At 43.7% G+C, this 15,119-nt stretch overlaps 1 protein-coding gene across 1 annotated transcript in view; it reads right to left on the bottom strand.

Annotated features, from left to right (window-relative positions):
- TEK (TEK receptor tyrosine kinase) overlaps positions 1 to 14,797 on the bottom strand; it is a 107,717-nt gene extending 92,920 nt beyond the window's left edge. Inside the window, exon 1 of the mRNA XM_006101227.3 lies at positions 14,311 to 14,797. Coding sequence (XP_006101289.1) covers positions 14,311 to 14,362 — 52 coding nt within the window. The 5' untranslated portion in view covers positions 14,363 to 14,797. The remainder of the gene's footprint in view (positions 1 to 14,310) is intronic.
- Between the last annotated feature and the right edge of the window lie 322 nt (positions 14,798 to 15,119).

Raw genomic sequence — 15,119 nt, 5'->3', positions numbered from 1 at the left:
ACATCTGCAGCCATGATGCACTTATGAGAGAGAGAAAGGAATTCGTAAGTGAGTAATTGGGGGCTCTTGGGAAGGTTACTCCTTTGAGCCCTTTTGCTGGTGGAGAACGGCTGATGCTGGGCCAGTGTGTCAAGTCAACCCTAACCCTGATTGAACTGTCGGCCCCAATTCTTCAACCTTCCTTGCATCTACATGCTTGCTTTGGCCTCATTACGGGCAGAGTATACTTCCCAGCACTTGACTTTGGACATGCATATGACTGGGAGTGACAATATGCAGTCCTGAGCCTAGGCCAGTGGTTCCCAAACTTATTTGGCCTACCGCCCCCTTTCCAGAAAAAATATTACTCAGCCCCTGGAAATTAATTTTTTTTAAATTTTAATAGCAGTTACTCATCGCCCCCAAATGCACCTGTGGCCATCACCGCCCCCCTGGATCGCTGCAGCGCCCACCGGGGGGCGGTAGCGCCCACTTTGGGAATCACTGGCCTAGGCCTTAAGAACCTCACTTGTTTGTTTCTACTTAGCCCTCTGCGATCTAACATCGCCATGAGAACAATACACTGTGGGTAATATGTTGATCCAGGAAGGATCAAATACATGTGAGCAGAGTCATCCAGACAACCCACACACCTGCAGCAAAAAGCAGAGCTGCCCCAGCTGCCGCAACCACCTAGCTGTGCTAAGCATAGGCCAACAAGACCTCGAATGACCCAAAGGCATGATCATAAACACTGGTTCAGCCACTGAGTTTGAGGAGCAATAGCTAACCAATACAATGATAAAGCTGGAATGCAAGCTCACCCCGTTTGACTCTACAGTATGTGAGTTAATCTCTAATGCACTAGTACATTGCCTTCTACACTCTCTGTTAAAGTGAAGAAACGGTCTCTAATGAGCTGAGTGAGCCTGAGCTAAGGGCTGAACTCTCTGGGGCTCAGTGTCGACTCTGTAAAATAGGAAGGTTGAATCATATCAGCATTTCTTAAGGTCTGGCGCATTAGCTGCACCTGATATTAAAAAGATTCTATGCCTCTCCTGGAGTTAGCATTCTGTGAAGGCACTTCAGAGAGCATCTTTTAAGCCTTTGGCAGTTCTAGTATTCTGTTACTAGAGGCCAGGTGCATGGATTCATGCACCAGTGGGGTCCCTCAGCCAGGCCTGTGCCCTCTCACAATCGGGGATCCCTCGGAGGATGTCAGACTGCCAGTTTCAGCCCATTCCCTGCAGGAGATTCATTAGTCTGTTCCATGTTTCCATACCTGTACGTTGAGTGTCTGCTCCCTGGTGGTCGGTGTGCGTCATTGCTACCAGTCAAACGGTCGTTTGGTCACTTAGGCTTTTATATATATAGATTCTAGGTAACAGTGTGACCCCTCCATGAAAACATCTCCCTCCATTACCAAGTATGAGTGAAACTATAATAATCCCCTAATTCAGGGAATTTGGGGACCAGGTCCCGGAGAAGGGGAGATGTCTGTTGTGGAAGTGGTCTTTCTCAACTTCCTTCAAAACTTTGCACATGCTCCCAGTGCCTGAGTCAGCAACGGCAGAGAGGACCTCACCCCTTCTCCTACCAGACCACCCAGAACCAAGCTTACAGAAAAGCACAAGGATACAGGAACCTGCCGAGCATCTCTCAGAAAGAAATCTGCTTACGTACTCAACCCCAGCCCTGCCCATCCACTAAAAGTGCTTTGCAACAGCACCTAATGGCCAAATTCTCTAGTCCCTGTCCTCACCCTGCTCCTCTGCTATTTTTGATGTAGTTGAAAGCTCCTTTGGTTTGCCTCACTGAACGCCTTCAGCTTCCTCTTCTTCAACCCCCTGATATAGGTGTTCCCAGAACTACCCCTTGGGTGATTGCATTCCCTCACCCAGCTTCATCCCACATCCTAACATCTCCCAGAAGTATCTCTGTCCCTGTCCACTCAGCCCATCCTCAACCAAATTTCCTTCTTCCCAACCCAGTTTTCCGGCTGTATCCCCTGCCACCTCCTTCAGTGTAGCCTAGAGTGTTGCCATGCAGAACCACTGCACAAATGCTTCTTAAAACGTTGTGTTCCTCATTTTCCATGTGCTTCCCTCTGCCAAGAATGCTTCTACTTCTCATCTTCACTCCTGATTTTCCACAAAGCACACTCCTACTATCCTTCTCCAACGTCACCCTCCTGAGGAGACCCTGTCCTCTGCCTGGATTACTCGTTCCAGCTCCCATGTTCTCAGTCTATTGTCAGCCTCTATTGGGGCAGAGCTCCTCAACCACCAGACTGCAGGCCACTCAGGGTCAGTCCCTCTCTTTACCATCTTTGTAACTCATTGCCTAGCACAGTGGTCAGCAAACTGCAGCTCTCGAGCCACATGTGGCTCTTTAGCCCCTTAAGTGTGGCTCTTCCACAAAATACTGACTTCTGCGCATGGGCCACGAAGTTTCAATTGCACTGTACGTGCGTGCCTGCATGTGGTATTTTGTGGAAGAGCCACACTCAAGGAGCCAAAGAGCCGCATGTGGCTCATGAGCCGCAGTTTGTCGACCATGGGCCTAGCAGATTCTGCATATAATGTGCTCACTACATGCTGCTTAAATGAATGACTATAACTGACCCACCCATTCCTCCACTGGTGGGCATTGCTCATTGGTCTGCTGGATAACTGCTGGGCCTTTTTTGAGGGATCCTCAATATGCCCAAGGGATAAACTAGATCTTGTCTGTGATTTATTAACTAATGTCCTCTTTGCAGATTTCCTGGGAGAAGACAGTCATTTGAGACAGGTAGATCACCATAAGACTCTCTTCCACTTTGTCCATGTCACTAGGATTGTTTTAATTACATGCCAGCTTACTTTTCTATTTTTTATTTGGACATACACACGAAGATCTTTAAAGGATTGACTAATTTAGTTATAGCAATGTCTCCCAAACTACATTGATTTATGCATCACTTTCATAATTCTTGCTGAGTCTACATGCTACTTGTAAAATCGTATAAACATTCTCCTTAACTCATCTTTTTTCCTTAGCCTGGTAAGCCAGAATAGTCATAAAATTATGTGATTAACATGATACATATACACATATATCTATATGTACTAATACATGTCATAATAAAAAATATTCTTCCAAGCACCTCATAAAATCATTCTTCAGGCCAGCAACAGTCTACATAGCACACTTAGGGAAGCATTAGGTCAGAACATTTAATCTAGGGAAAAATTATTTATTAAAGCCTTCTCTGGCAGCCAGTATACTATTCTGGTGCTGAGAATATTGATATGCCAAATGCAGTTGATTGCCTCAGAGGTAAAACCAACAAGTACACTAAATTGTAATTTAGTTTTCTAAGTACTGGAGAGAGGTGAGCGCAAGAGTGCCTATTTCCAACACCTCTTGGGCACCAACACAACTCTCTCCATCCCAGCTGTTACCCCAGCTGCTTCTGCAGGGGTTGCTTCTGTGCAGGCCTCCCCCGGCTATGAGCAGATGTAAACTCAAGTAGCCCACCCAGAGCCCCAGCGAGTATATCTCACTTCCTCCCCTAGAACTTTCTCTGGCACAGGACATCAGCAGTAACCCACTAGCTTCTTACACATCTTTAGCGCCTGAATAAAGGCAAAGTATAGCAATGGATGACCGCCTTTCTTCGTTTGCAGGAGAACAGTTCTGAGTCTCATTTCTTAAGGCTCCTCAGAAGATCTGGAGCACCTGGATCCGTAGCAGTGGCCAACGTGATAACGCATCCCGATACAGTTCTGCTCACCTAGTCCCTCAGTCTTGCCCCGGGGATCGCTTCCCTAACAATCTACCTGCACAGGTGCCCTTTCCTCAGGCCACGTTTTTGATAGAACCCAGGCTGAGGCAGGGCCCTTACCCAAGTTAAAGGGGTTAAAGAAGACTTCTTGGAAGAAATAACAGCTGAGATAGACCTCAAAGCATGAATAAGTTAGACAGGTGGAGAAGAGACTGTGAAGAGGACATTCCTGGCAGAAGAAACAGCATACACAAGGGCAAGGAGGCTTGAAAGTGTGTCTGGGAACTGCAGAGAGCCTGGTGTGACTGAAATACACCTCCAACATAGGATGAGGGACCAAGAATCACAAGAGCCTGGGGAGGTAGACAAAGACTGGCTCCTGAAAATTTGCTTACCACAGCCAACCACCTCCTCCCCGCTGCTCTTTGATCTGAAGTGGTGGCAGTAAGTAGTAAATAGGTGGGTGTTTAAACCAACTCCAGAAGATTAGAAAGTGCCTTCTGGATTCAAGAGGTGCTAGACACAAGAGGAATTGAGAGAAGGGATTAGTGGAAAGATGGTGGTGAAATGGGAGCAGAACTATTGTTACACACACACACACACACACACACACACACTCTCTCTCTCTCTCTCTCTCTCTCTCTCTCTCTCTCTCCCTCCTTCCAAGATGGGTCCAATCCACTTGGAAATGACAATTCCATAGTAAACAGTCAAGAACTAAGAATTAGGTTTGGGATAAATGAGTTAGGGTCCTACAGGAGAAAAATCACCCTACAGCTTCCGGTCAGTCAGGACCAGAGAAAAGAGGCAATGAGGGGCTGGCAGGAGAAAAGTAGGGAGCACCATGTTGTGAGCTGGTAGAGCCACAGGTAGGAACCCCACCCACCACACCTGACACTTCAGATTTTTAGCAAAATTCCCAAAACACACAGCTCTAAGCTTCTCTCTCCTTGTCCCTGAGACAGGGTCAAGCTTAGGGTACCAATGCTGAGTTTCACCAAGGGAAGTGGGGAGTTCCATCTGGCATAGAATATACAGTCACCTGCCCTCAGGGATGGATCTGTGATTTGAAAGGACTGGCATAAGGCAATATACATCTCCAGCTTTGTTTATAAGCAAATAATTAAGAGCATTTGATTTTTATTTCGTGCTCATTGTGTACCAACCCTATACTAAGTACTTTTAGGTGGTATCTTTTTTAAGATCTTCCCCCTAATCACATGAACAAATACCGTCATCAGCTTCATTTCCAGGAACCAGCCTGAGGTGAACATGAAATACTAATTAGAAGATAGCACAGTGACGCTTTAGAAAGAGCTCAGAATTTGGGGTCAGGTCATTCTCACTTAAACTCTGTTCTCCATCATTTCCTCCTGAGACCATGGGCTCACTTGGGACTATTCACTTTCAAGTGACGGAAATCAACTCAAAATAGTACAAGCAAATAAGGGTGGCTGGCTCGCATAATTGGAAGGCACAGGGATGGGTCTCTGATCTAAAACCACTGGACCCAGTGCTCAAATAACATCGGAGTGCCTGGCTTGCTCCTGTTCTCTCTGTTACTGCCCTCAGTCTTTCCTACCAAAGACCAGCTACCTTCAAGTGCCCACGGAAGCTGGCAGCTCCAGATGTACAGTGTCCTCATTGAGGAAAGAGAGTACTTTCCTCAGAAATTCCCAGGAAAGGGTCTAACTGACCCTGTGGGTCCTGCATCCTCCCCCTGAACCAACTGCCGTCGTCAGATGGATGGCGCACAGTGAGAACAGTGACCGCAGTCCCATCAGAATCACATGGAGGGGAATCAGGGTAGCAGCTATAAACTGAGATGCCAGGCAGTACAAAATAATGGACGTCTACTGCAGTTCAACCTCGGGCAAGTCACTTAACCTGTGTGAACCTTGATGTCAACATATATTTTAAAACTTGGCCTTGGCAGGTGTGGCTCAATTGGTTGAGCATTGGCCCATCCATTGAAAGGTTGCCGGTTTCATTCCTGGTCAGAACACATGCCCACGTCCCCAGTGGTGGGCAGGCAGGAGGCAGTCAGTCAACGTTTTGCTCTCATATGAATATTTCTATCTCTCTCTCCCTCTCCCTTCTTCTCTCTCTAAAAATCAATTTAAAAATCTTCTTTAAAAACAAGAATAATACCTATTGTGCAAGGTTGTTGGGAGAGAGTAAAATCATATTCAACATTTGGTACATAGAGGCAGTCATCTGTGGTAGCTATTTTTGTTATTACTGGTACTATTATTGTTTTGTGGTTGTTTTTGACATAGGGATGGGAATTGGAAGCCCATCCCAGATTCCCAGATGTCTAACGCACTCCTGTCCGCAGGGTGGAGTCCCCTTGGCTCCGCAGCCAGACGCCTTGCACAACCCAGGCCGTGTGTGCCAAGGTTAAGCTGGTTCACCATCTGACGGCTGCAGAGCAGCGAGTGCCTCCCAGCCCAGCAATGTCAATACTGCCTTCCTGACTCCGCCTATTGTATCTGGAGGAAAGTGGCCGAGCATTGTCTTCCAGCGCTCCCCCCAGGAAGCATGATATCACCCTCTAACAAAAGCGGGAAAGCTGACAGATCTACTGAGATGGGTGTGACCACACACACACCTCGCTGGCAAGCCCTGGGCAAGGGTCTGTGACAAGCAGAGAGCAAACAGCACAACACACCATCCCCTCAACAGGCTGCCTGACGGGTCCCTTTGGCTCATGTTGAAATGTTGTCCTCTCTGTGTCACACCCATACCATCTTAGACACCGTGTCACCAAGCTGTGGGAATGCACTCCCTCTAATCAACAGATGCGCTGAAAAGTTAGGACTCTGTCCATCTGGCTGACCCACAAGCCCACATCTGTCCCTGCAGTCTTTGGGCAGGGACACAGGGAGAAGGGTAGTCAGATTCCTGAAGGGACAAAAGGAGGCAGTGGGGGTGGGATCTACACAAAAGTAGGGATGGCTCACTCTTAAAAACATTTCTGCACGTGTGATGTGAGTTAGAATAGTGTGGCTCGCCTTGGCCAGGTGGCTCGGTTGCATGGTTGTCCCATGCACCAAAAAAAAGGTTGTGGGTTTGACTGCCAGTTAGGGCACATTCTAGGCTGTGGGTTCAATCTGGGTCAGGGCACATATGGGAGACAATGGATTGATGTTTCTCTCACATTAACATTTCTCTCTTTCTCTCCCTCTCTCTCTAAAATTAATAAAAACATATCCTCGGGTGAGGATTAAAAAAAAAGAAAGAAAAGAAATAGTCTGGCCAGACTGGTGGGAATTGGGTTATCAGTTTTAAATTCCAGAAATAAGGGAGGCAACGTTAGACATTCCCTTTCCTGTAGGCTCGGAGCACTGCCAGTTGATCCTCTGATACCCCTTCCAGTTTGGGTTCTGAATATTATCAGTGCAACTAGCTATTGTAAGACAATACACCTGCAGTCTGGGTCCCCCACGCCAGGCCCTGGGGCTGTCACTCTGCTGCCCCCGCCTTACTTTCCCCTTCTTAAAATTCTCTTTCCTTAGCGATCACAGCACAATTCTCAAGAATTCCAGGAAGGAATCTGATTGGATTTGCTTCTCCTACCACTTTTCTGACTGCTTCTTCATAGAACCCTTAGCTAACTCCTCCTTCTCTTCCCCTCACTTAAGTTGAGGATATAGTCATGCCCATGGCTTCACTTACCATAAACCAAAAATTTCCATGTCTCAATTCCTTGCCCAATCCCCTTCTTCTGAGCGTCAGACCCAGAAAGCCAAATTTTGCTAAATATTTCCCTTTACATGGAACCTCAAGGTCAACATGTACAAAATAAGTCCTTGCTCCATCTCCGCCCATCTCCAACCAGTCCCTTCTGCCATGTTTCACCACACTAAATGGCACCAGCATCACGCAAACCAGAATCCTGAAGCAAGGTTTATTCTCTCCCTTCTCTCAACCTTCCACAAGCAATCAATCACCAGCCCCTCTAGAGTTTTATCTCCTAAACACTTCCAATCCCCCTCCTCATCCAGGCCTTCCTGAATAAAAGGCTGGGAAGCAACATTGGCCCAGGCCTACAGTCTCTGCCATGTCGATCCATCCTCCATACTATCATCAGAGTGAATGTTCCAAGACATACATCAGGTATGCTAGGAAAAACACGATGCCAAATTTCAACATGTACAACATGAAGTATAAGCTGCCTAAAATGGCCTAAAAGCCCTTCCCAGTCTGACCCCAATCTTGACTCTCCACCTCCACCCTACATTCTAGCCTTACTCAACTTCCTGGAGCCTGCCCTATTTCATACCCCCTGCTCCCTGTAATGGAAAGTTCTTTCTTCCTTTTCTTTTTTATTTTCTTAGTTTTAAAATCATTTGTCTATGAGTAGCTCATAACTACAATTGCTCTAATTTTTGGCAATATTCATTACTATCAAAATTAATGTTATCTATAACAATTAATGAAGTTGACATTGTGTTTTAGACATTTAATTGAAAGTTTCTGTCTAATTTCAATTTTAAAAGTTTCAATTTTTAAATATATTTTTATTTCAGAGAGGATGAAGATGAAGAGACAGAAACATCAATGATGAGAGGAAAATCATTGATCAGCTACCTTCTGCATGCCACTAGGGATTGAGCCTGAAACCCAGGCATGTGTCCTGAATGGGAATTGAATGCTGACCTGGTTCATAGGTCGACACTCAATCACTGAGCCATACTATCTGGGCAAAAGTTTCCACTTTTTTAAGCCAATAAAATTTTTGTAGCTCTTGAAAAGCTAGATTTTGTATATATTCCTACTATATCATTTATTACAATGTCATATAATTCATCTGCCTATATTCATCTTTTCTGCTAAAATGTGAGTTTAGCATTCCTGGCATCCAGTACAGTACTTAGCACAAAGAAGTCCTCAATATGTCTTCATTAACTGAAATAATAGGTAAGTAAATGCATTAATTAATGAATGATAGGCAGGCAATAACTCAATAAATGTCTATTCAATAAAAAGTATGTATATCTTTTGGGTAGTATTTAACAATACCTAACATTAGGAAAGTCCTGATTAAACCCATTTTCATGTGTATATCTTTTATGTTTCATACCCAAGGGGAAAAAAAGGATTTTGTTTTGACCTTATTTACATCAAATACTTAACATAAGGCAACCTTTTAAGATATAAATGAATGTATATGAATTGATTTATTATTGTTTTGTCATTATTATTATTATTATTATTATTATTATTTCAGTGTGGCTAAAACTCTTTCTACAACTTTCTCTCTTTATTTCAGGTCTACTGTGCCATATACCAAGTTTCTCACTGTGGCATAAACTCAATAAAGATTACTGAACATCAAATACAAGCACTATAAAGAATAAAAAAGAAGAAATATCTGTTGTCAAAAATGTTAGAGGCTGATTTGGCTCAATCTACTAGTATGTGCCCAGAGCTCAAAGATACAGCCTGTGTGGTAAGAGAACTCAGAATTAGGAAAAGAACATCATGAGGAAGAGTTGACTTGGGCAAGTTGAGTTGAACTGTATTTGTAACATGGGCATGGAGGATGTCATTTCCAATGGATGGCATAGCATGAACAAGAGCCAAGAGGAAAGAACACATATATTGTGGAGATGGGCCTGTTAGAGGCAGTAAGGCCATGAGAAGGGATGAATGGATAGGTGAGGAAAAGCATTAGATAGTTGGCCAAATTTTCTGACTTGTCAGCTGGGCAGTGACCAGCACAAAATTTAAGGGACTGGATTTTGTTGAGGTCTTTTAGGAGGAAACTGCTTCTATGAGTAGCAAATGATTCCCCTACATCTTGGAAAAGATTAGATCAGTCTTGAACTAGTATTGGCTTCACAGCAACACTTCTCTTTTGATTAAACTAACTTCATTTATTAAGTGAGTTTCTACTGGCTAAATACTGTACATGCATTATCACACCTGATGCCTATAACAACTCTGGGAAATAGATACTCTCCTCTATAAAAGATGATAAAACTGTGGCTTAGAAAAATCAAATAACTTGCCCATGCTCATCCAATTTGGGCTTAACCCCAGATCTGTGACTTTACCATCCATTCTCTCCTTCTTCTGCATTTTTGATTAGCTCTACCATAGAGCAGTGGCTTCAAAAGACAGTCATCACAGCACATGTTCATATGGCTTTTTTTTTTCACAAAAGGCATATTGACTTAAAATTCAGTGTAAAGTGACTATATATTTGGGTCCATATTCAGAACACACACCCAGTTTGGTTTAATTGGGCAAAGATCCTGGTGGCTTTTCTGAACCCTTCTCCATCTGCTAAGACTAAGTGATCATAGAAGAGCTACAGACAGACAATAAAGTGAAAAGAATGTGAAAGGCAGTGTAGTAACCACCACACTCTATATTTTCATATTCCTAATAAGCGATCACCCAACCTAAGCCTGAACACTCTCCAGTATGTAGCTCACTCCTCAGGGGGATATTAATAGAAGTTTTAGGTTTTCATCAATAAAGCCAAACTCTGTCTTTCTGCAATTCTCTCCACCCCAGGATCCTATACCTGGCAAAATACAATGTCAATCTATGATGTCTTCTATATGGAAACCCTTAAAAACACTGCCACTCAGCTCTCTCCCTCACTAAATATTCCATATAACGTGGTTTCTAAAGCACTTACCTTCTTGTTTGTCTACTATGTTTACCATCAAATTTCTCAGTGTCTTCATTGTTAATAGATATGCTCTGAGTGATAGAGTGATGACTATTTCTAAATTAAACCATATATTTCTACTAATGCAAACTGTTACAGCTTATGTATTACCTTTTTAGCAAGCAGAGGATGTGCTGGTTCCTATGAATTTTGCATATCACCAAAAGTTGGTAAAGCTAGAACTTTTAACAAACATCTCTCACATTGAACATAATAAATTCAATTGCATATCTATTTTGAAATGGTATCTTTTTGTTTGGCTCACTCTTCTAGCCTAGAGAAATCCATTTGAATCCTGATTCTGTGCTTTAACCAGTAAGCCATCTACAGGGAATAAGCAGGTGACATAAGACACACACACACACACACACACACACACACACACACACACACACACACACACACGTGTCTTTCTAGGGGAAGGGCCCCAGAAGACGAATTGATAATGTCAGAAAACTTTGGAGGCCGCCCATCTGAATGCCTTAGAGGACACGGCATGGTCTTCTGAGGTGGGTTAGAAGTGTCTTTTCCTTCTGGAGAGATGTCTTAGGAGAGCTAGGCTTTTGCAGGAAGCTCTCCCAGGGTAGGGCTGGAAAGGAAATGCAGAGACCTCCCAACAAAGACAATGCTTAGGAGGGAGCATTTGTGAAGGAAGCAAAACTCCTCCCGGTGAAAGTAATTCCCAGGTGTGTCTCTCATCCTAGCTTCAGACCTCCACCCTTGATTACTCACACTTGGTATTAGCCTTACATGACCAGCCCTAATGAGGCAGTTCCATCTGGAACCACTTTCCTGACCTCATACAGGCATATCTCATTTTGTTGCATTTCGCTGTATTGTGCTTCACAGATGTTGCGATTTTACAAATGGAGTGCAAGACCCTCCACCAGCAAAAAATTATGACCCGCTTTATTGCGATACTTGTATTATTGCGGTGGTCTGGAAACAATATCCCCAAGGGACGCCTGTAACTGAATTTCCTCTGTCATCTCAGACAAGATATCCACTATCTCTGAATCCAGGTTGTTATTTGAAATGTCCAATGAGACAGAAAGGAGGCATGAAGGCATGCCACCAGAGACTTCCTCTTGGGTCAGTGTTGATCTCATAGGACATACTATGATAAGCAGAAAGAGTGATTTGTTTTGTTTTTCTGTATACACAACTCTTTAGAGAGGGCAGCCTGGTTTGGTGCAGATGGGGGAGTAGGGAGAAATTGATATGTTTATTAGAACTTCTTTGTAAACTGAAATCGGCCATGATTCTCAATTGGGAGGGCAATATATCAGAATCTACGTGGATTTGAGGGAAATCTGAAAATTAAAATGACACACCTCCTCCAGCCCTCTTATGGGTGAGCATCTGCAACCCAGTGCACTTTCATTGAGGTGAATGTGACATCATTTTTCAGTTCTATTTGTTCAGAAAAATAGGAGAAACAACCCACTGGACTAGAGAGATAAGCCCATAAGCCCCTTGCTCCATTGCTGTAGTCTACCAGCGGAGCTTGACTTAGAGAATGGATTCCATGCCTACAGACATGATCATGCTGGTTCTTGTTATAATTTTCAAGCGTTGAGTGTTCATGTTCATTGAGGCACAGACTGGGAATGTAAGTTAAGATTCAGTCCTATCTGGTTTGGCTCAGTGGATAGAGCATCAGCCTGTAAACTCAAGGGTCCCAGGTTCAATTCTGTTCAAGGAATTGGTTGCAGGCTTCTCCCTGGCCCAGGCCCTGGTCAGGGCGTGTGTGGGAGACAACCAATCAATGTGTTCTCTCACATCAATGTTTCTGTCTTCCCTCTCTCTTCCATTCTCTTTAAAAATCAATGGAAAAATATCCTCGGGTGAGTATTAAATATATATATATATATATATATATATATATATATATTCCTTTTTTCCAACACCAACAAGACCTTACCCCAGACGCCCAGCCTTGTTAGTTGTCACCCTTCCCTTTTCAACCAAAAATCATGAAACCCTTCTGTTGCCGCCTCCTCCCTGCTGACATCTGTGATGATTTCAGGGAACTAAGGTCTTCTTGTTTAATTTTATGGCTGCCTTTCTAAGTGTTTAATTTTAAGGCTGCCTGTCTAAGACCAATATTGCCATACATGATCACTTTAGGCGGGGGGTAGGAAGGAGAAGTAAATAAAAAGCAAATTGCATGTGTGTGTGTGTGTGGGAGGGGAGGGGAGGGAGAAAGAGAGAGAGAGAGAGAGAGAGAGAGAGAGAGAGAGAGAGAGAGAGAGATTTAACCTAAAAAGTACCTCAGAGCAACTGTAGACCCCTGGGCTTTGAATACTCTAACCCAGGGGTGGGCAAACTTTTTGACTCGAGGGCCACAATGGGTTCTTAAACTGGACTGGAGGGCCGGAACAAAAGCATGGATGGAGTGTTTGTGTGAACTAATATAAATGCAAAGTAAACATCATTACATAAAAGGGTACAGTCTTTTTTTTTTTTAGTTTTATTCATTTCAAACGGGCCGGATCTGGCCCGCGGGCCGTAGTTTGCCCACGGCTGCTCTAACCCCTGGTGTAGAACCAGTTCTAGATTTCACATCACTGATAAATGTGTTACACAGAGAAGAAGCAAGCCCAAATGGAATGATGATAATTATTTAAGTGCAAAGGTACATATTATTAGAAAGAAATCAACATTGTTTCTATATTAATATGAACAATTTCTATATAAGTACTGAAACCATCTCAGATAACCTTTCATCTTCAGCAATTTGTACATGTTCTTAGTTTTAAAAATATTATTGAATCCTCCATATAACTGGTTGTTGAAAGCAAACTGAAGAGCTATAGCCAAATGACTTTAAATGCAATTCTGTTATATTATTGGGTTAATTCTTGAATATTTGAGATTTCAAACATACAGAAAAATATAAAAATAATATAACAGATGTTTACGTATGTTTGGATCAAGTCCCATTAATGTAACATAGCCTGCACCATTAAGTCAGCAAATTTTGTCAAATTCATTTCCAGGATCAATTCTATTTTCATTACAATAATTAGGATGCTTCCAAACCGAAGGGGAGAGATGGATGGCGATTACAGTTGTGATTTATTTTCACTTCAAGTTTTGATACCACTGTCAGGCAGATGCACAAACCACAGGGCCACACCACTATTTAGAGTCCAAACAACAGGAACTAAATCTAAAAACAGCCGGCCAACCATTCCTGAACTCCACAACAGGCTGCCATGCTCTCCGGCGCCCAGGGACCTGGGTGACTACCTAAACTTTCATTTCATTGGGCCAATCAAGACTGTATGCCAAATATTCTAGACAAAACAAAAATTATATAGCCCTAAACTCCCTGACCCCAACGACTAGAAAAAAACAATACGCCTCTTTTGACTAATTTGACTGCTTTGAATAAACGAGGATGCAGATATGAAATCTGTAGACAAAGCATTTTGCTCTCATTTAAAAATGACAAATGTGTACACTGCCTAGTGGGTCCCGTAATTCTCAGCATGCATTTCTTCAAAGTAGGTGAAACCAGGTTTCTCCTTTTTTTTTAATTAAGAAAACAATCCCTCTTGAGGAACCATCAAATAATGTACCACGAAAGCAAATCTCTTCAAATAAAGTGACCTTATCCGTCCTCACGGAGTCTGTGGCCACACGGGGCAATTTGCAGAAGAGAAACTCGGGGAAAGGCAGCTCATGCCACGAGGACTTTGCTTTTCAGTCCTCACGCGCATTACATGGAGTGTTACATATTAAACAGAGAAACGGTGCCCACGCCACAGCTGCTTCTTGTTAACCAGCACTAAGAAATAGTGAGAGCGCCCAGAATCACCGTTTAAAAAAAATATTAAATTAAAAATAAAATAAAGCCAAATCTTACCAGAAAGGAGCAAGCTGACTCCATAGAGAACGAAGCCGGCTAAAGAGTCCATGCTTCCCCCAGTCTCTCCATCCAGGTCCCGCAGATGTGCATGAGGTTCCCGGGGATCCTTTCAAGCACCCAGAGGTTTGTGACTTTCCATTCTCACGTTCTACTAGTTCTTGTTTACAAGTCGGAGGCAAGAAGGAACAGTAGAGAAGCAGGCTGTAACAGCCTCATTTCTGTCTCTGAGCACAGGGAGTTTTAAGTTCCTTTTTCCTGTTTCCTTTGTAGATTAGGATGGGAAAGGCTGTATCTTAAAGGCATTTGGTATCAGCAGGGCTGGGGGCACGGCAAACCCTCTCCATCTTGCAATTCATCAAAACACTTATCTGTGGCTGCTGCTTCTGCTGCTGCCGGAGGGGTAGAGGAATTTTTGTTGGAAGTGTGGGACCTGGTCAGCATTTTCAGGAACAATAGGGGTATCCTCTCATAGGCGGGAAACAGAACAACAAGCCCTCCACCTACTTGTGGTATGCGATGAAGACCAGCCCTCCTCGGCCTTCCAACGGCTCTCCCGGGTCCCCTCGGGATCCCGGGCAGAAGGGGCTTCTGGGTGTGGGGGGGCGGTTTGTGCTTTTGTTTTCTCCTTGTAGCCCACGTGCTTTGAGTTGGGAAAAGAAGGTTTCGTGATGAGAGGACACAACCCGAAAGGCAGCTAATCTGGCTAATTACCTACCGGTGAGGTCAATGTCACCGTGTGGCCACAGAGATGAGAGTCCAAAATTGTTAGCCTGTGTTCTTTCACACAGATGATTTACTTGTTGGGC

The sequence above is a fragment of the Myotis lucifugus genome, unplaced genomic scaffold, assembly GCF_000147115.1.
Source record: "Myotis lucifugus unplaced genomic scaffold, Myoluc2.0 scaffold_346, whole genome shotgun sequence".
NCBI classification, from domain to species: Eukaryota; Metazoa; Chordata; class Mammalia; order Chiroptera; family Vespertilionidae; genus Myotis; species Myotis lucifugus.
This window is presented reverse-complemented; position numbering and strand designations above follow the sequence as displayed.